At 39.2% G+C, this 25,538-nt stretch overlaps 1 protein-coding gene across 4 annotated transcripts in view; it reads right to left on the reverse strand.

The window, feature by feature from the left end:
* Positions 1-25,538, reverse strand: part of UBE2V2 (ubiquitin conjugating enzyme E2 V2) — a 59,010-nt gene that overhangs the window by 13,646 nt on the left and 19,826 nt on the right. For 3 of the 4 annotated variants that reach the window (XM_054692275.1, XM_037506782.1, XM_054692274.1), the window contains exon 2: positions 3,106-3,254. In XM_054692275.1, coding sequence (XP_054548250.1) covers positions 3,106-3,254 — 149 coding nt within the window. Of the gene's footprint in view, positions 1-3,105; positions 3,255-6,181; positions 6,256-25,538 lie in introns of all 4 variants that reach the window. The other variant, XM_054692276.1, reaches the window with a different exon arrangement.

Raw genomic sequence — 25,538 nt, forward strand, 5'->3', positions numbered from 1 at the left:
AAATATCTTAATATTCAAAAAAAGCTGTATGAAATGTATCCAAGTTTAATAGCCAACATGTATTAACTATAAGCCTAGCACTTTGGATATGTATAAGGACTGTGAGCAGACAGATCTCAAAGAAATGATCTAGTCTGTGGTTCTCCACTCTGGATGCACATAAATCTCTAAAATGTTTTGCATTCAAAAAATAATAGTTCCCCCAAAATTCCATAATATTAAAAATACTCAAAGTATGTGAAAATAACTAGAACTCTCCTACTTTGCCGGGTATAGAAAATGGTATAACCATTTTGGAAACAATCTGTTATTTTCTTATAAAAAGATAAATAAGCATATACCTACCCTTTGTAGCAATTCCAATCCTAGGCATTTTACCCAAGAGAAATGCAAAAAAAAAAACACCTCTGTTCACAAAGACTTATAAAGAAGGCTCATACCAACTTATAATAGCCAGAAAGTAGAACAAATCCAAAAGTGAGACCTGATAAACACATTCTGATATACACATACTGTAAAGTACTACTCAATAGTGAAAAGATGTAGTAGTTCTACCTGGTTCAACACAGCGAAATTTCTGAGACATTATACTGAGCCAAAAGAGTGCACACTGCATGATTCTACCTCCACAAAGTTCCACAACAGGTGAGACTACTCTAGGGTGCAGGAAGCAGTGGTGGGATGGTGGTGAGGACAGAAAGAGGCACAGGAACTTTCTGCAGTGACAAATGTTCTATATCTTTTCAAGGTTATGGGTAACAAGATACATTTATTAGCACTCACAGACCTGTGTATTTCACTGGACATAAATTATACTTTAAGATTTAAAAAGCCTCTAAATTAATCTGTTTATCTAATCCAAAACTTAGAGTGAACATCATCCTAACTTTTGATACCTTGAATTTATTTTATCACCTCTAAACTTCAGAAGCCAATTATTTCTGTTATCAAACAAAAGAGCAAAATAAAAGAGAAGAGAGTAGTAAAAGGAATAATATTTACCATGCACTATAGTCAGGTACCTTACTAGTGTGTATTAATCATTTAATTCTCAAAATTTCTGAAGATTGGGATAGTTCCTCCAAGGTAACTGAGAAAAGTCATTAATCCTTATGCTAAAACATTGCTTCAGAAAATATAATCATAAACATATAGGGAATAACAAAATGCTAATTATATAGATCCAAACAAATACTGGAATAACATTAAAAAATAAGGACCTTAATAATATATAAAACAAAAACAATTAAACAAGCAACAGGATATTAAGTAAGAAGCTTCCTATTTTCCTGGTTGGATACAGATACATAAATACAGGGGCAAATGACCTTTGCAATGTACTTCCTCTTCCTGACCCTCCTGGCATCCAAAGAAAGTGAACAGGGGCTCAAAAATTGCATGCCATAGAAGAATCTAGTTAAAGAGAAGCCAAGCATGACCTTTGCAGCATCTTGCCCAAGTGGCCCATGGAGAACAGCTCCCCTCTCCACTGAAATTAACAGCCTTCATCCCCAACTGGGCGCAGCCTGGACAACTTTCTATAGTTGACACCAGGAAAGGTAGCTATCAACAGCTTGGGGAGTTCTATTAGTTATCAAACTGGGTGAGAGTTCAAGTACCAGCTACTCTTCCACATCTGTGAACTGTACTGTGTAACAGCCCACAAAATAGATGATGAACTCATACAGAGGTACCAAAACATTCTTAAAGTTTAAAGTCCCACCGGATGTAGTGGCTGGAGAAAATCCAAATCTAAATAATTTCAAATTTATAGTACACCAAGTTCAGACTGTCAAATCTTTAAACTATTCATTAATTAAGAATGTTGGTAAGTTATAAGCACTTTTTTTTAACCAAACATGCCATGGTAATAATGTCCACAGGCAATGAAAATTCGAGGTTTTCGTTAAAAATACCAAGTTATGAAACCATCAAGAATTTTAACCTTATATTTTTTCCTTCCTCAAATGTCTTACAGAAAAATTAGAGCAGGAAAGGGAAGAGACAGATTATGAGTTAGTAGAATGCACAAAATTTGCAAAGGAATATCAGGAAATATAAAACATACATTAATTCTCTAAAATTAACACTGCTAATTACCTGATGTATTAGTCTTTTGTGATCAAGAGGAAATCTAAACTCTACCAAACAGCAAAAAGGTTGAAATGTTCTCAGCACAAGGTAGCAAACAGTATACAATGAAACCAAAGACTTAAAAACAACCTTCAAATTTGCGTTCTTTCCATCAAGTAAAAAAAATTGCATTCTTTCCATCAAGTAAAAAAAACATATTTCAAAGACTCAATGCATGGAATGGAGTAAATGGGACCTATAAGGAATGCAACAGAAAAAAAAAAATTCCCAAAACTGAAAAAGATTTTTGAGTAAAAATAAAATATCATTTAACTTGAAAAAGATTCTAAGAATAAAGCACATTGGGCCTGTTACCAACAACACTAGAAAATATGTAGAATCACAGATTTTTCAATATATTTTATAGATGAAAAAACTTAGGCTTATACCATTTATATAGCAAGTCAAATATCAGGGCAAATAGCAACATGTTCTCACTACAAACCCATTTAGAAACTCTTGGTTACACACAAGTGGGTTAATAATATTTGATGTCAAAATAAGCTGTCTGCTCTTCCCAAGTACTGCCTCCATTGCCTCAGCTTTCCTCCCCTCTATAATATTCTCCATCCCCATAATATCACTTTCTGAAATCCTACCAATCAGTCCTTCAAGGTTAATTCCAAAGGCCAATTTCTTCCACTGCTCAGCCTTCCTCTATTATTCCAGCTAAAAGAAACATATTCTAAAGTCCCTAGTGAACTTTCTCTGCTATATTTAGAATCTGTCATTTGTAACTTTTCTCCTACTAAACTGCAAATGTCTTGATGGCAATGACCATATCAATCTTTCCCAACAATCCTCCAGAAAAAAAAAAAATCAAGCATTATCTCTCGCACATGGAAATATCAATAATGTATATAAGAGAATTATCTCAGAAATGCTTTACTTTAACAGCAATATTATGAAAGAAAATGCTTACTCTAAAGTGACAATAAATATTAGAAAAAATGTATAATTTATAGCACTGACCCTTGGTGGCCCAATAATCATGCCTGTCCACCTTGTAAGTGTCATATCTTCATCATCTTCAAGGCCCCAGCTAACCGTACCATCGCCCACTCCTTTTTGTCCTTCTTCAAGTTCTTCCAACAAGCGAAAATTACGAGGAACTTTAACTCCTATACAAAAAAATGTCAATGTCAATGTAAAAAAAGCTCATAACTGTAAGAGCTACACATATTCAAATTCAACTTTTTCCAAATTAACCTTTGCAAACCACTTCCCAAAAAAAACAAAATTCCCCTTTAAAAGCATTCTGCCCCAGAAAATGCTGAACGTAATAATCTATGAAAATGAAATCACTAAAGAAAGCACTAATCACTTTTATACTGACATAAATCAATCATAAGGAAATCATGAAAAGTGAGTATTTTCCACAATTGAATTTCCATTCCTATCCAAGAACAATATGCATCAAATAAATGGGCATGACCAGAAAGTTCACAAAGTTATATTTCATTAATATACACACTCTAATCCTTTTTAAAGAATAAAGTTCCATTTTTAAAAAATACATTGAAAGGTACTATTTTCTAGAAGGCTGAGCAGTACCACCCACAGTGCCCAGTCAGTATCTTCTCTTGTTCCAATCACTACCAATGGAACACTCTCCCATGTCAGCACCTATACTTAATCATTACCTAGGGAGTACTAGATTTGAAAACAGATTTCCTTATGAATATAACAGTTTTCCAGGACATGCCTTTTACCTCCTTGCCCACCTAAATATTTTCACAATTTACTAACCTTTCTCATCCCTCCATTTCTACCCCATCACTCCGCTATTTTTAAAATCGTAACACAGAAGCATTCCTCTGTACCTAGAATCTCCTAGTCTTTCACAGCTACCAAACCTCAATCTCATTAAACCTGGTCTTTGCCACCATCTTGACCTCCAATGCCTGGAATTCAACCCAATCCAATCTTCCAACTGATCACAACCTTTCCTAGAGTTACTGGCATGGTGTCTCCAAAGGAAAGGATCTACAGTCCTCCGTGTTTTCAACAGCAGCTAACATCAATCACCCTACAGTCCCACTACATGATCCTGAAAAAATTTGGTTAGACACCCTCAGAATCTGCTCTGGCTCTGGTGCATATTCTCTCTCTCTCTCTCTCTCTCTCTCTCTCTCTCACACACACACACACACACACACACACAATTATCAGGCATAAAGTGACGTTTCCTTTAAAGCCTGTTATTTGGTTTAACCACCCTCTTGCAGAAGCCTTTTTCACTTACTAACACATAGTAACCTTTCCATACATAACGAAAAGTAGTTTTCCACTTTATAAACTGTGCTTCATTAAAAAAAAGTTTGAAAATCATAGGCAACAGAAAATTGAACTCATAAATCACAAGAGTAATTGTTATTACAACTATTATTATTAACAGCCACTGTTTAGATTATCTAGTATATTAGCTTTAAATAAGGTATTCCATTTTATTCTAAAAGCATCCATTTTACAGCTGTGGATACGGATGTCTGAAGGTCACAGTTATATGTGGCAGATACAGTATTAAAATTCAGGTTCTAGCAGAGAGGGAGGAGGGGAAAGGCAGTGTCAGAGAAGATTCCCGGCTGTGCTACTGAAAGAATAACCTAGGGTATTCCAGGCATGCACTGGACTCAAGAGAATCCTGTGATGAAACAAAGGATTCACCTCCTGGATATCAAACCAATACTGACCACATGTGACAGAAGAGATGCTAAAATACTATGGGCAAAGAGGTGAAACTATGAAAAACTAGGGGACAAATGTCTTATTAGTGAGCCTTCACCAGTGTGCTTACAACTGAAACTACAGGACATGATGCAGGCTCAGGGAGCAAAAGCAAGTTTACTTACAAAGGGGACAGAAAGAGAGAGATAAAGAAATTGGAATAAAGGAAAGACTTAGAGGCAGGGCAACCACCAGGCAGCAGTCTTATACAGATACAAAGGTCTTGAAAATCAAAGGAGTGCAAAGGTCTCTGCAAAAGTCTGTGAATATCTCAAATGTCGAAGGTTTTTTCAGAGTTGGCACCACAACAGTTAGCAATGGCAATCCAAATGCAGAGCCAGGCAGCACCAAACACTGGACCAGTCAATGCCAGAGGCAACAGCACCAGAGGCTGTTGACAGACATGCGAGAGAGGCAGGGACAAGTGTTTTAGCTCTTACAGATGCTTGGCCTAACCCAACAGCAAACATCTCTTTTAGAAACACCAAGCAGAGGCCAATGGTGTCATTCCGCAGGTGATGTCAGAGGCAGGGTAAGAGGTCAGATATTCAAAGAAACAGTGCCAGAAGACAGGGAGTAGCATTTCAACTATGTAAAGATCTTTCCAGGAGAGAGCTGGACAAATGTCAACTGAAGCTGGCCCAAACTTGGCCTATATCCACCTCAGGGTATCTGTTTTTCAAACTTGATTGGTCCATTTTATTTGATTGGCACCAACAGAGGCTTGAACCTGGGGCCAATGGGACCTCCAATCAGACTGACTCATTTTCAATCCCATGCTAGTTTCACAACTGCCTGAAACTGCACCAGCACTTCCAACCTGTCCTATACTGAGGTTGGGCTTCAAAACTGATCACCAGGGTTCCTTTGTCATTAGTACAAGCTTGAACCCAACTGGTGCCCAAAGGCATTCCAATCAGATTGATTCATTTTCAGTCACACACTGGTTTCAAAACTGAAACTGAAGCTGCACCAATGTATCTGACCTAATATATACCGAGGCTGGGTTTTAAAATTGAACAGGAGCGAGAGGGTGAGGGGCTGGTAGGGGTGCTCCTCTGACAGAGTGAATGGGAAGACTAACGGCTCTCCTTCAGCTATAAGGAGTAAAGGCCTTCTAACACAAAGAGAATTTGAAGGAGTGTGCAAATACTAGATCCCTCACAAGAAATGCTGAAAGGAGCTCTTGTATCTAAATTGAAGAGAAAAACATCCAAAAGGTGCTGAACAAGGAAACAGAGTCATAATATTAAAGACAAAATAGCAATAGCAGACCTTCATATGTCAATAATTACCCTAAATGTAAATGCACTGAACTCACCAATCAAGAGGAACAGAGTGACTCGTTGGATCAGAAAATAGAATCCAACTTTCTGCTGTCTCCAGGAAACACACCTGAGTCACAAAGATAAACACAGGCTCAGATTAAGGGTTGGAAAACAAGCCTACAAGTAAATGGGACCCAAAGGAAGGCAAAGACAGCCATAGTCCTAACAGACAAAATAAATCTCCAGCTAAAAAGAAGTAACAAGAGACAGGGATGAACACTATATAATGATTAAGGGAAATACACAAGGAAGACATAACACTCATCAATATATACTCCCAAAATGAAGGAGCATAAAAATATATACAGCAATTACTATCAAATCTGAAAATAGATTTTGGAAAAAGATTAGTGGTTGGGATGTCAACACCCTACTTTCACCAATGGACAGAGCAACCAAAGAGAAATAAACACAGACACAAGAGCCTCAAACAAAGAATTATGCCATATGGGCTTAGAAGATTTTTATAAGGCACTGCACCACAAAAAAGCTAAGTACACTTTCTTCTCAAATGCATGTGGGCCATTCTGCCATATACTGGGTCACAAAACAAGTATCAATAAACACATGAAAACTGAAATCAAACCAAACATCTTCTCTGACCACAATAGTATCAAGGTGGAAAACAACCATAAAAAGAAAACATGGAAAAATTCTAACGTGGACTGAAAAGCACACTAATGAATGACTATTGGATTAATGAGGAAATGAAAGAAAAATTTAAAAAATACCTCAAGACAAATGAAAATGAGAACACAACCTACCAGAACCTCTGGGATGCAGCAACAGCAGTTCAAAGTGGGAAGTGTATATATACAGGTCAACATCAAAAAACAAAAAAGATCAAATAAATAATCTTATCTCTCACCTTAAGAAATAAAAAAAAAAAAAAAAAAGATGATGGCACCACATTCCCAGAATTCAAACTATATTACAAAACTACAATAATCAAAACAGTAAGGTACTGAAACAAAAACCAGCATGTAGACCAATCAAATAGAATTCAGAGGCCAAAAATAAACCCACAACTATGACAGTTAATCCACTACAAAGTAGCAACTGGAGAAAGGAAAGCTTCTAAAAAAATGTTGCTGGGAAAAAGGACACATGCAAAACACTCAAACAAGCCCACTATCTCAAACCACAAACGAAAATTAACCCAAATTGAATAAAAGACTTGGAATGTAAGACCTGAAACTAACAAAAAAACAGAGAACAGAGGCCTCCCTGGTGGCTCAAGGGGTTAAGACACAGCCTATGAAGCTGTCCACAGCTACTGCAGCACAAGTTTGATCCCTGGCCAGCCAGGGAGCAACCAACATGGCCCAGCAGACCTGTCCTGACTCGCCCGCTGCTCCCCTCAGCAGTGTGTTTCAGTCAATCCGCCTGTTCCGTCCCCTGCTCTGTCTCTGGTGAATCCTCTTACCCCCAAACCTCTGGCCTGTGCCCCAGCTCTTGTATGCATAAATAAATAAATCTTAAAAACAGAAAACATTCATAACGAGGCTTCAGAAATGCCTTTATGGATTAGTCTCCAATTATCAAGAAAAGCAAAAGCTAGTATTTACAACTGGGACTACATCAAACTAACAAATTTCTGCATAGTGAAAGAAACTATCACTAAAACAAAGATATCCTGCTAAATGGGAGAAAATATTTGACACAATAATATCCAAGAGAGGACTAATATCTAAGATCTACAGAGAACACATACAACTCAACAAAAGGAAAACAACCCAAATGGGCAGAAGAGCCAAATAGGCACTTCTCCAAAGAAAACACACAGATGGCTAACAGGCACACTAAAAAAGTGCTTACCATTACTTATCATTAGGGAAATGTGAATCAAAACTACAATGAGATACCACCTGACAACTGTGAGAATGGTTCACCTCAAAAAGACCAGAAACAAGTGTTGGCAAAGATGTAGAGAAAGAGGAATTGTGGTGGTGGCAATGTAGATTGGTTCCATCCTATGGAAAACAGCAGTTTTCTCAAAATATAAATAGATCTGGGGCCCCCCAGTGGCCTAGGTGTTAAGTGTCAGTTTTAGTACTGAGACAGACTGAGTTCAATCCCCAGCCAGGGAGCTAACCCATACATGGTGCAGCAGACCTCTCCTTTCTTCCCCATTGCTCCTCTTGTTAGAGCAACCCAGATAAAAAACAGGTTGCCCAACTGTGGATCCTCACCCATGCAGGGACTTAAACTGCAGGCACACAAAAAAGGTTAATCAAAAGTTTATTTATTTATTTATTTTTTTTAAATGCTTCCTGATCAATTCTTTTTTTTTTTTTTTTTAATAGAGGCATGCTTTATTTATTTATTTGTTTGTTTGTTTGTTTTATACATGCACTGGGTACAGTCAGAAGCACGGGAGGGTGAGAGAATTCACCAGAGCCAGAGCAGGGAGCAGAGCAGGCAGAAGGACCGAAGTACACTGCTGAGGGGAGCAGCGGGCGGCAGGAGAGGTCTGCGCGCCATGTGGGACCCTCCTCCGGTGGCCGGGGAGCAGCCGGGGATCGAACCGGCTCCTCGGGCGCGGGCAGCTTCGCAACCCAGCGCTCAACCGCTGCGCCACCGGGGAGGCCCAATCAAAGGTTTATTTACAAGGAAAGGGGAAATGAGGAAATGAGTAACTCAAGTAGAAAAAGAGGGAGATAAATTCGTAAATGCATCCTACCCATTCCGCTGACATGGAATCCCAAAAGACCCACTGAGAGCTGGCTAAAAGCCCAGCACTGTGAGGCCAAGAGGCCAACCCCCACTCTCATGGCTGGTTAAATATCCAAACAGAAAACATGGCTACTTAACTCTACCCTCAGGTCCTCGCAACTCTCCCTTTGTTGATCATGGGATTTGTAGTTCCCAGTGTCTTGATGGAGTGGGGGTGGAGTCCACAAAGCCTGTATGGAGTTTGCTCAGAACATCCTTTCCCCCTAACACTCCTAGCAATGTATTTCAGTAAAATTCACCTGCTCTGCTCCCCACTCTGTCTCTGGTGAATCCTCTCACCCCCCTGCACCTCTGGCCTAGCCCCCAGCTTTTCTACACAAAAATAAATGAATTTAAAATCTTTAAAAGAAAAAAATATATCTACCATATGATCCAGCAATTCAACTCTGCAGTATTTATTCAAAGAATACAAAACCATTCAATAGAAAGGATATATGTACTCCTATGTTCACTACAGCACTATTTACAATAGGAAACAACCTAAGCGCCCCAAAAGAGATAGCTGATCAGGAAGATTTGTTATATATACACAATGATATTCTACTCAACTATAAAAAAAGTCTTGCCATTTTCAACTAAACAGATGGCATTGGAGGTTTTTAATGCTAAGTGAACTAAGTCAGAAGCAGAAAGAAAACTACTGGATGGTGTCATTTGTAAGTGGAATACAGAGAAACCACAAAGCCAGGTAAAACTAAACCAATAACAAACCCCAAAAATCTGACTGTAGAACTGAGTTAACAGTGGGGATGGGGAGAAGAGAGAACAAAACGTAGAGGGCACACAGTGAAGTATGGTGAGAACCAAGGGTGTTTCGGTGGTGGGTCTGGTATGGTAATAACACATGAAGGGGAGCTCTTACACCTCTAAATCACAATGTTGTAAAGTAATGTTACCTGAAACATACTTTTTAAGAAAATAGAGTGAAATCCAATTTCTACACCAAAGTCACTTTCTTAACCATCTAACTTCACAGGCAGCACATCAAGAATCAAGACCAAGAATCAGCAGAATACAAAATTCAACACACACAAAACAGTGCCTTCCTATACACAATCAATCAATCTGAAGAAGTAGTAGTCAAGAAAACCATCCCTTTTATAATTCCTTTTATAACTGAAACTAAAAAAATCAAATACTTGGGAATAAACTTAACAAAAGAGATGAAGGACCTATACAAAGAAAACCACAAAACAATGTTAAAAGATATAAAAGACAGAAAGAAAGGGAAAGACATCCCCTGCCCATGGATTGGAAAAATTAACATTATCAAAATGGCCATCCTACCAAAAGCAATATACAGATGGAATGCTATTCCAATTAAAATCTCGATGACATTCTTCAAAGAAATAGAAAACTGATGAAATTCATATGGAACCACAAAAAACCACAAATAGCCAAAACCCTACTGATAAAAACAAAAGAGAAAGGAGGTATCACACTTCCAAACTTCAAGCTACACTATAAAGCCATAATAATTAAAACAGTTTGGTATTGGAACAAAAACAGACACACAGACCAATGGAACCGAATAGAGAGCCCAGAAATAAAGCTACACTTACATGGACAACTAATCTTTGACAAAGGAGCAAAGAATATGCAATAGAATATGGACAGTTTGTTCAATAAATGGTGCTGGGAAAACTGGACCACCACATGCAAAAAAAATGAAACTAGACCACTACCTCTCACCGTGCACAAAAATCAACTCAAAACGGATAAAAGAAGTGGACATAAGACCTGAAACCAGCAGCTGGGACCTTCTTTGGTGGAGACTGTGAAACCAGCAGAAGGCTCCCCAAGGAGCCAGAGATAAGCTGGGAGGCTTGCCCATGCCAGGCGCCTTCCAGCCTGCAGTCCCAGAATAGAGGGGAGCAGCACCCACCGCTGGGGCAGACCGGGCGTGCAGGGGAGCGCGTCCCTGGCACCGGCATTTGCAGCAGGGACCTTTCTTTGGTGGAGACTGTGTGAAACCAGCAGAAGTCCCCCAGAGGAGCCAGAGGTGAGCTGGGAAGGTCGCCCAAGATGCCAGCCAGTACCAGCAACACAGTGTCACAAGGAATATGGCAAATTAGAAAACAGGCAGTAGGGAGTAGAAAAACCACATGCAACCCAGCAACTCCTCCGCAAAAAAGCACACCGCAAAAAGAAAACCATCCACCAGATTGCAACGACAGTAACTTGGAAGAACTTCTGAGCCTTCCAGATAGAGAATTTAAAATTGCTGTGATTAAAAAACTGACAGAAGTCATAAAGGAAAACAATGATAAGGGAAAAATAATTAATGATCAGAAGAATGAAATTGAGTCCCTAAAGAGGGAAGTAAAAGAAATGCAGGTTATTAAAGAATCATTGGAGGCGCTAAAGAACTCTGGGAAAGGCAATGAAAGCAGAATAGATGAAATGGAAGAACGAATAAGTACTCTTGAAGACATAGAAATAAAAAGAACTAAAACAGAAAAGGAAGGAGAAGTATGAAGGAAAAGAACGAAGAAAGACTTCGGGAACTATCTGACTCCATGAGGAAAGGAAATATAAGGGTTATAGGAATCCCAGAAGGAGCGGAGAGAGATGCAGGAACAGAGAAAATATTCAAGGATATAATTGAAGAGAACTTCCCAAACGCGAAGAAGGAGCTGAAAATTGATATACAAGAAGCAAGAAGAACACCAAACTTCCATGACGAAAGGAAAAATACAGCAAGACACATAATAGCAAAGCTCCCAAGAATCCAAGACAAGGAAAAAATAATGAAGCTGACAAGACGGAAGAAACAGATAACATTCAAAGGGAAACCAATCAGACTGACATCAGACTTCTCTGAAGAAACACTACTGGCAAGGGGAGAGTGGAGGGACATAGTCAACAGACTCCAAGAAAACAGATGCCAACCAAGAATACTCTATCCCGCAAAGCTCTCCTTCCTCTATGAAGAAAGAATAAGGACCTTCCCAGACAAACAGAAATTCTGGAATTTCATTACGACTAAACCCCCACTCCCAAAAAATACTACAAGGAGTCCTAAAGCCAGAACCTCAGAGGGACGAATAACAACAAAAGAAGGCCAAAGAAAGTTATTAAAAGAATAAATAAATAAAATCAAAGGAAAGACAAACACAATGGCAAATACAGATGCTAACATATCAATACTAACTCTAAATGCAAATGGACTAAACTCTTCAATAAAAAGACACAGAGTCACAGGCTGGATTAAGAAACAAAACCCAACCTTTTGCAGTCTCCAGGAAACACATTTAGCTGCAAAAGATAAAAATGGACTCAAAATTAAAGGATGGAAAACAATTCTATAAGCAAATGGACCAAAAAAGAAGGCAGGAAGAGCTATACTCATATCAGATAAAACAGATTTCAAACTCAAAAAGATAAAAAGAGACCCCATTGGTCATTACATTATGATCAAGGGGACAATACTTCAAGGAGAAATAACACTCATTAACATATATTCACCAAACAAAGGAGCACCAAATATATCAGACAACTATTGGCATCTCTGAAAACAGACATCAGAGAAAACACATATGTAGTGGGAGACTACAACACACCACTATCAACAATGGATAGATCAACAAGACAAAAAATAAGTAAAGACACTAAAGCTCTAAATAAGGATCTAGAGCTCATGAGATTAACAGACATCTATAGAACACGAAACCCAAAAAAATCCGAGTATACATTTTTCTCAAGCGCACACGGATCATTCTCCAGGATCGATCACATACTGGGGCACAAGACAAACATCAACAGATACACCAAGATTGAAATCATACCAACCATCTTTTCTGACCATGAAGGAATCAAACTAGAAATAAACCATAAAAAGAAGGCAAGGTACTCTCCTACCTCATGGAGATTGAAACCCACACTACGGGAAGTCCACTGGACTAACGAGGAGATCAAAGAAGAAATTAAAAAATTCTTTGAATTGAATGACAAGGAGGACACCAATTTCCTAAATGTATGGGATGCAGCAAAAGCAGTAATTAGAGGAAAATATATAGCAATTGATGCTCACATCAAGAAACAAGGAAGAACTCAAAGAAACAACCTAATCTCGAAGCTCAAAGATCTAGAAAAAGAACAACAAAAAAAAACCCAAAACCAGTAGAAGAAAAGAAATAATAAAAACCAAAGGAGAAATAAATGAAATTGAAAATGAAAAAACAATCCAAAAGATCAATGAAACCAAGAGCTGGTTCTTCAAAAAAAATAAATAAAATAGATAAATCCCTAGCCAGGCTCACAAGGGAAAAAAGGGAGAAAGCACAAATAAACAGAATAATAAATGAAAGAGAAGAAATCACAACGGACACAGCAGAAATCAAAAGAATAATTAATAACTACTATGAACAGTTGTATGGAAACAAGTTCAACAATCTAGAGGAGATGGACAAATTCCTACAACTCTACAATCACCCAAAGCTTGATAAAGAAGAAATAGAACACCTAAACAGACCAATTACAACTAGCGAAATTGAAATGGTAATCAAAAACCTCCCCAAAAACAAAAGCCCAGGACCTGATGGATTTACAAATGAATTCTACCAAACATTCAGAGACGAATTGGTGCCTATCCTTCACAAACTCTTCCAAAAAATTGAGAAGGAAGGTATAATACCTAACATGTTCTATGAAGCCAACGTTACACTAATACCAAAACCGAACAAGGACAACGCAAAAAAAGAAAACTATAGGCCAATCTCCCTAATGAACACTGATGCAAAAATCCTCAATAAAATTTTAGCTATCAGAATCCAACAGTGTATCCATAAGATAATTCACCACGACCAAGTAGGATTCATTCCAGGGACACAAGGATGGTTCAACATCCGAAAATCAATCAACGTTATCCAACACATCAACAAAAAGACATATAAAAGCCATATTATAATATCAATAGATGCTGAGAAAGCTTTCGACAAAGTGCAACACCCATTCATGATAAAAGCCCTTGAATTTCTTGGGATACAAGGAACATACCTCAACATCACAAAGGCCATATATGACAAGCCAACAGCCAGTATCATTCTCAATGGTGAAAAGCTGAAAGCAATTCCATTAAGATCTGGAACAAGACAAGGATGTCCACTCTCACCACTGCTTTTCAATATAATACTGGAAGTCCTAGCCAGAGCAATAAGACAAGAGAAAGACATACAAGGAATCCAAATAGGAAAAGAAGAAGTCAAACTATCACTATTTGCAGATGATATGATAACCTACATAGGGAACCCCAAAAACTCCATAGAAAAACTAATTAAACTCATCAATCAGTTCAGCAAAGTGGCAGGATACAAAATCAACATGCAAAAGTCAGAAGCCTTCCTATACACTAACAATAAATCTGAAGAAGAAGAAATGAAAAAAACCATCCCCTTTATTATCGAAACAAAAAAAATCAAATACTTGGGAATAAATCTAACAAAAGAGGTAAAGGACCTTTACAAAGAAAACTATAAAACACTGTTAAAAGAAATAGAAAAAGATACAAAGAAATGGAAAGACATCCCCTGCTCATGGATTGGAAGAATAAACATTATTAAAATGGCCATCCTACCATAAGCAATATACCGATTCAATGCTATTCCAATAAAAATTTCAATGTTATTCTTCAAAGAAATAGAACAATTATTGATGAAATTCATATGGAATCACCAAAAACCCCGAATATCCAAAGCTCTCCTGAAAAAAAAAGAAGGGAATGGAGGCATCACACTCCCAGATTTCAAACTATACTACAAAGCCATAATCAACAAAACTGCATGGTATTGGAACAAGAACAGACACACAGACCAATGGAATCGAATAGAAAATCCAGAAATAAACCACAGATTTATGGTCACCTAATCTTTGACAAAGGAGCAAAGACTATGCATAGGAGCAAAGAAAGTTTGTTCAATAAATGGTGCTGGAAAACTGGGTCGCTACATGCAAAAGAATGAGGCTTGAGCACTACCTCACACCATACACAAAAATCAACTCAAAACCGATTAATGAACTAGACATAAGACCTGAAACCATAAAATACATAGAAGGAAATATAGGCAAAACACTACAGGATATGCACATCAAAGACATCTTTACAGACACATCACCCAAAGCAGAGATAGTGAAGGCAAGATAAACAGCTGGGACTACATCAAATTAAAGAGCTTCTGCACAGCAAAAGAGACAATAACAAAAACAAAGAAAAACCCCACCAACTGGAAGAACATTTTTGCACACAACACTAATGATAAAGGACTGATCACAAAAATCTGCAAAGAGCTGATGAGACTCAATAACAACAAAGAAAATAATCCAGTCAAAAAATGGGCAGAAGATTAAAAAGAAACTTCTCTGAAGAGGAAATGCGGATGGCCAACAGGCATATGAAAAAATGTTCAACATCACGTGTAATCAGGGAAATGCAAATCAAAACTACCATGAGATACCATCTTACACCAGTGAGAATGGCACATATTAAAAAAACTAGCAACAACAAATGTTGGCGAGGTTGTGGAGAAAAAGGAACTTTTCTGCACTGTTGGTGGGAGTGCAGACTGGTCCAACCACTATGGAGAGCTGTGTGGAGATTACTGGACCTACTAAACATAGAGCTTCCATATGATCCAGCAATTCCACTCCTAGGTATTTACCCAAAGGACACAGAAACATCAATTCCAAAGAGCACCTGCACCCCTATGTTTATAGCAGCACTATTTACAATAGCTAACCTTGGAAACAGCCCAAATGCCCAAAAATAGATGACTGGATCAAGAAGGTGTGGTACATATATACCATGGAATATTACTCAGCATTCAAAAAAGATAAACACATGCAATTTGCAGCAACATGGATGTCGCTGGAAGGGATCATGCTCAGTGAAATAAGCCAAAAAGAAAAAGAAAAATATCGGATGTTCTCACTCATAGCAGGAATCTAGAAAACTTAAATAAGAGACCAGGAAAATGAATAACTATAAGAAAGTGAAAATCAAAATCAGCAAAAAACTATGAACCAGAGACACTTTTTGGGGGGTGGGGGCGGGAGGGGAGGGATTGGGGTCAGAATGGGGGGGTTGCAATTGTATGGGGAATATAAAAATAAAATTTATTATAAAAAAAAAAGACCTGAAACCATAAAATATGGAGAAGAAAATATAGGTAAAACACTACAATACATACATCTCAGATACATCTTTAAATACTCATCACCCAAAACAGTGATAGTGAAGGCAAAGATAAACACCTGGGATTACATCAAACTGAAAAGCTTCTGCACAGCAAGAGAGACATTAATCAAAATAGAGATACCCCACTGATGGGAAAAATGTTTGCACTCCATACAACTGATAATGGACTGATCACAAAAATATACAATGAACTCACAGGACCAAACAAAAAAAACAAAGTAAACAATCCAGTCAAATAGGCAGAACTTAAAAGGCATTTCTCCAAAGAAGAAATGCAAATGGCCAACAGGCATATGAAAAAAATGTTCAACATCCCTTATGATCAGGGAAATGCAAATCAAAACCACACTGAGATACTACCTTACACCAGTGAGAATGGCATGTATTAAAAAAAGTAGCAACAATAAATGTTGGCAAGGATATAGAGAAAAAGTAACTCTCCTACATAGCTGGGGGGAGTGCAAAATGGTCCAACCACCTTGGAAAGCTATCTGGAGTTTCCTCAGTCTACTAAAAATGAAGCTACCCTATAACCCAGCAATTTCACTACTAGGGATCTACCCAAAGGACACAAAAACATTGATTCAAAAGAACACCTGCACCCTTATGTATATTGCAGCACTATTTACAATAGGTTAAACCTGGAAACAACCCAAATGCCCAAAAACAGATGAGTAGATCAAGAAGATGTGGTATATATACACAATGGAATATTATTCAGCAATCAAAAAAGACAAACTCATGCCATTTGCAGCAACACAGATGGAGCTAGAAGGAATTAAGCTCAATGAAATAAGCCAGAAGGAAAAAGAAAAATATCGGATGGTTTCACTTATAGCAGGAATACAGAGGAACCCAGTAAGACATCAGTGTAAAAAAAATACCAGTACAAAACACAACAAAGCAAAAAGAGACAATTACAAATCAAAGACATACTGTGGGGGAGGAGGAGGAAGAGGGATTAGAGGGAGGGAGGGAGGGAGGAGCACAGGGAACTGAGGTGATGGTGCACAGGTGCATGGTGAAGGAAATTCTATGGGGACTACACCTGAGGAGGTGGGAGGAAGCAAATATTGTTTAAAAATGAACAATGATGTAAAAAAAAGTTTTTTAATTTAAAAAAAAAATGAGAAAAAATAAAGTCAAGCCAGAAAGGAAAAAAAAGGGGAAAAAATTAAAGGTTATGTTTTTGACTGCCAACATTGTTTGTTTGTTTTGTGGGACCCTCGCCGAGGGCCGGGGAACAAACCAGCGCTGCAGAGGCTGTGGGCAGCCTCACAGCCCAGCACTCAACCACTACGCCACCAGGGGAGGCCCTGACTGCCAACATTGTAATACTGAACTAAGCTGGAGCCCTCATAGAGATTGAATGTTGTTGTTTCTGCTGTTTTCTGATATTTATGGCAAATTCAAGTAAAAATTTCAGTCTGTCATTTGGTTGATAGAAGGAAATTTTGTGGAACTTCAGTAGATCTCCTGAGACATTCCACAAGATTTCTCCCTTTCCTCTTGGGAAAGGCATTAGATGAATTTGTCCCATTTGGCTTACCTAATAAATTAAAACTAGAAGAGAAGCATTGTCACTTGGGAAAAGGGTAACACTTTGACATATACAGAAATGTTGACGTTGATTTTCTAAAATGTGTACAGAAGAAACTCAATACCTGATATGTATGTAAACTGTCAACGGTGATTGTTGCCTTGCAATATTTTATAGTATAGAAACTGTTTTTGGAGAAAATAGGGAGAAAAGGCCTCAACAGATTCCTATTGATGGAACTTTAGAGAGTAAAAATTTCCTAAAAAGAACTGAATAGACCTGGAAATACACCTGATTTTCACTAAGTTTTCTTTGACGTAACCCTGGAATTTATTTATTTATTTATTTTTTTGCATTTTGTTCTGAATCCACAAAGTTTTCTTGTTTTGAGTGACCAGGATCTGCAGCAATGTTCTATTTTTTCTCCAGCAAAGCTAACTTGTGTTCACATTTTCTCTCCCCTGATAACAACACAGCATGAAAATAGTGGTAGTAATTTTTTTACTACTTATCTCAAAGTCTGTTTTTGTATAACTTCCACAGGGATTTTGTCTGCTTAAACTAAAACAATTGGACATGAGTTTCATTGTGTGGCTTTGAGTGGAATCTTCCAGGAAGATGAAACAGAGCTGAACCAAGAGGAGGAGAACCTGTTGCTTTGTCCATCGGCTCCAGAGACCCCCAAGGGAGGTGGGGAAACTGCCTCCATGGGCAGGACTGGACAACCCGGGAAAAGAATAAGCCCTGGTACCCTCGCTAAGAAGGAAGCCCTGGTGGATTTTGATAAGACCAACTTTGTTCTTGAAGCCTATGTGGACCCAATGTCAAGAGTTTGCTCTAATCCTTTATGGAGTATTCCAACAAAACCAGCTACAATTGCTGTTCAGTTATTCTGCCCTGTGATTTTATGCAAAAATAGGTAATATGGTTTAAAAGCAGATTTGATTTGTAAACTTTTGCTACACTATTGAAGCAATTTGGGATCAAGGTTGAGAGAACCAATTTTTGCCTAAGTTGAATCAATTTTAATATTTTTCCTGTGATTTGATATCTTTGCTGTTTTGTTTTGGCTAATGCCTCCAGATGTTTTTTTTTTTTTTTTTTTTTGGCTTGGACTGATAAACTATTTCCCAGGAATGGAGAACTTTTGCTTTCCACAATGGACAATACCTGGAGAGACTGGTTTGCTTTCCAATGGGAACACTGAGAAAAATTTTCATCTGAGACTGTACCCCAGCATCCATACATTTGATCTTCAACACCATGGAAATGGTGGCAAAGTGAAAGGGGGGAACTATTAGGGGGAAATAATGTCCTGAGCTAATTCCATACAGGCTTTGTGGATGCCACCCCCCACTCCATCAAAACACTGAGAACTACAAATCCGAGGATCCCGAAAGGGAAGTTAGTTGCAAGGACCTAACTGCAGAGTAAAACAGCCATTTTCTGTGAGTGGAAATAAAAACCAGCCATGTTAGTGGGGTCTCGGGCACTTGGCTCGTGCTCTTGGCCAGGCAGGTTTGGTCTCGGCATGTCATTTGGGATTCCAGGTCAGCAGAATGGGTAGGACACATTTAAGAATTTATCTACCTCATTTCTCCCTGAGTTGTACAATTCCTCATTCCCCTTCCCTTGTAACAACTGTTCAACCAAAAATAAATAAATAAATAATATAAAAATATAAGTTAAAAAATATATATATGCAAATGGCACCAGAAAAAAAAAAGACCAAGAATCAGACTACTGAGTCCCGCTCCCTATTCTCCTACCCATTTAACATGTGATTCCAGCACAGCATCCTCCTCTTTATGTGAAATGACAGTATTTCCTACCTCATGGAATCATTGTGAAAAACAATTTGTTTTAAACACAATGAATGTTGACTATCAACATTTTACTGTCCATATTAAGTAAATTACATATAACTTCCATTCACCTCCATCTAAATGCATGAAAATAAAAGTTCTTTGTATAATCTTGCAGAGTAGCTTCTGGAAATTTTATCATAAGTTGTGAATTTCTGTTCACATAACACTGGGATAACCGCTCATTTCCTTATCTATACAGTTAAGATCGCTACACTCTCTTGCTACTGAATTGATGTTTAAAGTAAACTTAAACGAGCTTCATTACCCTCGCCATCTTGAGGGAAGGCATTCCCCAAGAATAATTCTAAATATGTGCTAGATTTCGTTCCTCCTTTTTATAAACAATTCAGTCAAGTGATATTTATGAACATACAAAACTACAAAGGAAAGTACCATAAAAGTGATATACCTAGTTGTACCTAAGCTTTTCACCATGTCTCTATATACAGCAGTTTGGGAAAATAGTTCTAAGAATAAAGGATCAACTACTGGCAATTCTAACATTTAAAAAGTTTTAGCAGCTAAGACTATTTGTTTATAAAGTATGATTCAAAATTAAAAAGAACAACAGCAGTGTGTTATATTTTCAAATTCAGGCTAGAGCTTTCTGGCTTTATTTCACCCAAACACTAATGCCTGCTAAGAGTCACAAGAAGAGGATGTCACTCCATAAAACTGCAGTACATACAAAGCTGTCCTCTGATGTCCTGCTGTCTGGGACGTTTTCTATGGCTCTGCTTGTCTTTTTCCTGTATGCCTCTGTGTGTATTTGTTATTGTCAGTATTTTAAATATTTTAACCCTCTTAGTCAATCTCCATTTAAAAAAAAAAAAAGCATCCAAATACCATCCCTTTCTAGCTGAAACTCTTAAAATCCTGCAGTTGACAGGTCCACAAGAATCTGAGCGATCAGTCCACAATCTTATGCTTTACAGGAAAGAAAATTACCACCAGGAAGAACTAGGTGATGATCCCAATGTAACTTAACTACTAGTTCTTAAACCAAGTCAAAAACCCAAGACTCCAGGCTTCACACTTTCAAATCTCCTCTTTACCACATGAAAATGAACCTCTAATCATAAGGGGTAGAGGTATTACTTACTTAGTATTCGTAAGTAAAATACTGAAGGCCAAAAAACTTTAAAAAACATGCACCCACTTTTTAATGTGAAAAATACCAGATTCCTAATCACTTCCCTTTAATTTCTATTAATACCGAAAAAAGTATACAGACCACCAAATACTAGAATGAGTCTTGCCACACATACTGTTTATTAGTAACAAGGATTTCCCAATTTTAATTCATAAATTTTCACCTTTTACATGTCTTAGAAAAAAAAGCACAAATTAGACCTTGAGTATGGAATCTGTCAATCTAGCTATACAAATATATGAGAAAATAATAACAAAGAAAACAATACCAGTTTGCAACTAATCTGAAAGCTGTAAAATAAGGATCTTGAAGGATTCCAGTTCCACCTGATGGTAAACAGTCTGGGATGCAGAGTCCCCGAAAAATCAGAAGTAATTACTGTTACAATTACAGTATATTTCTTTTTAGACTATTATTTCATACATAGTGACTGACATGGTTTTTATTTTTTCCCAAATTGAGATCGGATTTATGGCTTCCTTTTTCCTCAAATTAAGAACATGTTTTCTGGGGTTTCCCTGGTGGTGCAGGGTTTAAAGACCATGCTATCAAGCTACTGCTAGTCACTACAGCACCAGTTTGATCCCCAGGCAGCCAGGGAGCTAACCCATGTGGCACAGCAGGCCTCTCCTGTCTGAACAGCTGCTCCTCTCAGCAGTATATTTCAGTACATCTGCCTGTTCTGCTCCCCACTCTCTCTGGTGAATCCTCTCACCACCACCCCCTACCCCACACCTCTGGCTTACACCCCATTTCTTGTATGCATAAATATGCATAAATATTTTAAAAAAAAAAAAAGAATGTTTTCTATTTCAAACATTATCAAGGATAATTTTAAAATGCACCAGTGAAGAATAAAAGTCTTTGTTGATGGACAAGAATATCTACACATTATCTTCCTTAACAGCATAAAAAAAACATGAAAACAATACCACATTATACAGCAATCAGGAAGCCTATGTTTGTCATCCATTCACTTTTATATTAATTCATTCACTCACTATATTTGAAAACCACAAGGTGCAATTACTACACACTTGCTACTAGGGAGGACAAAACCCTAAACCTCCAGAAGTTCATCATCTATTAGAGAATTGAAAGGTTCAGCGTGGTAAAGAAAAGGAGAGCCAGGCTAAATTTCTCAAAGGGAGGGAAAGTTTTATTGCGCCCCAGGCAGACCTCATGCACCCAAGGTGGGGGTCAGTGAAGCCGCACACGTTGTTAGGGGGAAGCAGGGTTTTATAGGGTAAGGAGGGGTCAGGTGGGAAGTTGGGCTCCTATGGCAGGGGGGAAAAAGTTTGTTGGGGGGGGGGGAGTTTCGTGGGGCAGGTAGAGGTTCTTTGTCTGAGAAGAGACTTGTAGGGGAAGGGGGGAGGCTCACTGCCTGAATCCTCCAGGCAGGTATCCGCATTCCTGCCCCCCAGGTGGGCTTCCTGGTTGGCTTCTGCATTCCGGCCTCCTGCATGGACCTTACAAGAATGACTCCAGACAGCACAATGCAATGTGAAATATCCTATGAGAAAACTTCAAATGGTCACTAAGCCCCAAAGGGGAAAAAGGAAGGTCTCCTAGAAGAAAAAACTCTCCAGGGGTACCATAAAGAAAAACGGAAATCACCCAGGTTAAATATGTAAGATGTTAGTGGAGAAAATTACAGAACAAAGAGCATCAAAAAACTGAACAGAGCAATCTAAGTCCATGAGAAAAATCATTAAAAATATTACCTCTCCTCAAATTGATCTGTAGATCCTTATAATGTAAACTGAAATTCCAATACCATTGTTCCTTAAACTTCCTAAAGAATTCTAATACTCTTATGAAAAATCTAAGGGGCAAGAGTTTGAAAAAAAAAAAAAGTTCAAAAGAAAACGAAGGGGACATTTTCATAGGTAATTCGCCTTTCCCATCGAAAAAATTAAGATGTGAAATGAGTGCATAAAATCTACAGACTAATGAAAAAAGAAAAGACTCAAAAGAGATATCTACATGTATCATGAAAAATGGCACATACAATACAGATAAAGTCAGCAGAAATCCAGATTAAACCTTGTATCATGTACCAGGGGGAAAAAATGTCTTGACTATGCACATGATCAACAAGAACAAAGTAAACAATTCAGTCAAGAAATGGGCAGAAAAGCTAAAAAGACACTTCTCCAAAGAGGAAATGCAAATGGCCATTGGCATATGAAAAAATGTTCAACATCACTTGTAATCAGGGAAATGCAAATCAAAACCACAATGAGATACCATCACACACCAGTGAGAATGGCATATATCAAAAAAACTAGCAACAACAAATGTTGGTGAGGATGTGATGGAAAAGAAACTCTCCCAGACGGGATCAACATGGCAGCGGGGAAACGCTGAGAGCAAGACCTCCCACAAAAAAAAAAAAAGTGAATAGGGAGAAAAAGAGGCAAGTCCCTGCCAGAACTGGGACACGGAAGATAAACAAGCGACTCTGGCAGGCAAACTGTCCAAAGAAGAAAATGGCCATAAAAGAGGACCAGAAAGGAGGAAAGCTCAGAACCCAGCTACCCTTCCCCACCCACAAAGTCTGCACTCTCTGACCAACTGAAAGTGTAACAGGGTGGGCCGCAGGAAAGGGGAAGGTTCCAGGTTCCCTGCCCCATGCAAATGGACGGTGGAGCTGAGCAGGGAGAGAAGAAGCTGCAGAGGACACTGAGGAAGGAAGCAGGATGGAGCCAGAAGGAGACCTGGAGGAGGCGCATGGAGCCTATGGACACATGAAGAAACTGCGCTTGCCTTTTGGTGGTGGCCTGGGTGACACAGATGTGGGTGAGACCCGTGGGGAGATGACAGTGGCAGCTTTTATCTTGATTTTGATTTTGCGCTTTTCCTTCCGGGCTTGTCTGGTTGTTTCTGACCCTTTTCTGTGGGTCCCCACTGGAAAATGCTTTAGACTTGTGGCAGGCTTTGGGGCCTTGCTCTGGGAAATCCCATTTGGATGGAGTTTTACCCACGAGGGGACGGGTAACTTTGGGTGCTTGGTTTAGAAACTAGATTCTTTGCCTTTCCTGTATTGTTTCCTAGTTGTATTAAAGTTCCTTCCCATTAAAGTCTCATATGTTTTGTGTTGATGCGGCAAATGGCAGAACCCATTTAGAGTAGGCAGGTTTGCGGGGTTTGGGCTACCCCTCTCCCTGCCCTGTAACAAAAGGAGGGAAAAAAAAAAAAACACAACTACAAAAAAACTAAAACAACCAACAAGAACAAACTACGCATCAGGCTGGACTGTGAGTGGAAAGGAACTATTTTCAGGCAGCTCACTCTGTGAACTCGCTCTGTGGCGAACCCTGCAGGAATCACCTCAGAGGTGAGCGAATGGATCGGGGCGCCATTAGAAAAAACAAAGACTCCAGGCCAGCGGGTAAGTTTGTGCAGAAAAGCAGCTCACTCAAAAAGCATTCGCCAGGTCGCGGAGCACTGCTGTCCAGGTCCCCACGCCTGCGACCTAGGCTTGCGGGGAGATGTGCAAGAGCCCTCATTGAGGTGAATGTCCCTCACTGAGTAATCAGAAACCCGGCGCCCACACATGGGATCGGGGTGCAAAATGTGCCATTTCTATGGACACTGAAACGGGCTACAGCCCACATCCTGGATCTGAGGGCTTTGGAACTGAGACCCGGGGCACGAAATTTGGGGCGTGGGAGATCCCAGGATGGTAGGGCACAGGGCAGACACAGCACCCCCACACCACTGAGGTGCTCAACGCCACTCCCAATCTATTCCCCAGACGCACGGGAAAAAAAAGTTCTGGAAGGACACTAGAAAAGATCTCTGGCGCCACCTAGCGACCAGGAAAAAATCACCAACACCCTATAGTTGGAAACTGGGGATCCCAAAAACACCCTCAGGCTCTAAGAGAGGGTGGGCCACGCAAATGGGGGTAAGGAGGGAAATAAGGCGTGGAGCAAGATCCCATCCTGGAACTGAGAGCCAGGTGCAGGATCCCGGGTGTGGGACACGCCATAGCAGCAGGCACTGCACAAGGTGACAGCCAGTGTTTTGGATCTGATAGCCCTGGAACTGAGACCTAGAGTGCAGAATTCAGGACGCGGGATCCATACAGCTGTGGGCACAGTACCTGGTGAAGACGGGGCAGATACAGCACCCAGCTTCAATAAGAGCCCCTGTGTTGAGGTGCCCCCTCCATCCCCTCTCCATTACTCAGAGAACCACTGAGAAAAAGCATCGTCAGCAAGTACAGGTCTCTGGCACCACCTCGTGACCAGAACAGAATCACCACCTAGCTTGATTCCGTGCTGGAACTGAGTAAATTCAGAGGGAGGGGAACTGTAAGGGACAATGCCCAGCAACACAGCATCAATACCCTGGTGGAGATTTGGCCTACCAGTGCTGGTCTCAGTCTGGTAAACAGTTTCTGACACCCCTAAAGGAGCACTCCAAAGAGATGCCCGCCAACACCAGTGGCACAACGTCGCAATGCATAAAACTAATTAGAAAGCAAACAAGAGGGAGAAGAAAAAAATATAAATAACCAAGCAAGTCCGCAGTAGAAGGACACACCACAAGAAGAAATACAGTCACCAGAGCTGAACAATGACATGGAAGAACTTCTCAGCCTATCAGATAGAAAATTAATGATTATCATGATTAAAAACCAGAAAGAAACAAAGAGAAACCCCACCAACTGGGAGAACATTTTTGCACACAACACTAATGATAATGGAATGATCACAAAAATCTACAAAAAGCTGATGAGACTCAACAAAATCAAAGAAAGTAACCCAGTCAAAAAATGGGCAGAAAGGGCCTCCCCGGTGGCACAGCAGTTGAGTTGCGAAGCTGCCCGCAGCCTCTGCAGCACCTGTTC

This window comes from Talpa occidentalis, unplaced genomic scaffold (assembly GCF_014898055.3).
Source record: "Talpa occidentalis isolate TD23 unplaced genomic scaffold, MPIMG_talOcc4v2.1, whole genome shotgun sequence".
In the NCBI taxonomy this organism is placed as follows: domain Eukaryota; kingdom Metazoa; phylum Chordata; class Mammalia; order Eulipotyphla; family Talpidae; genus Talpa; species Talpa occidentalis.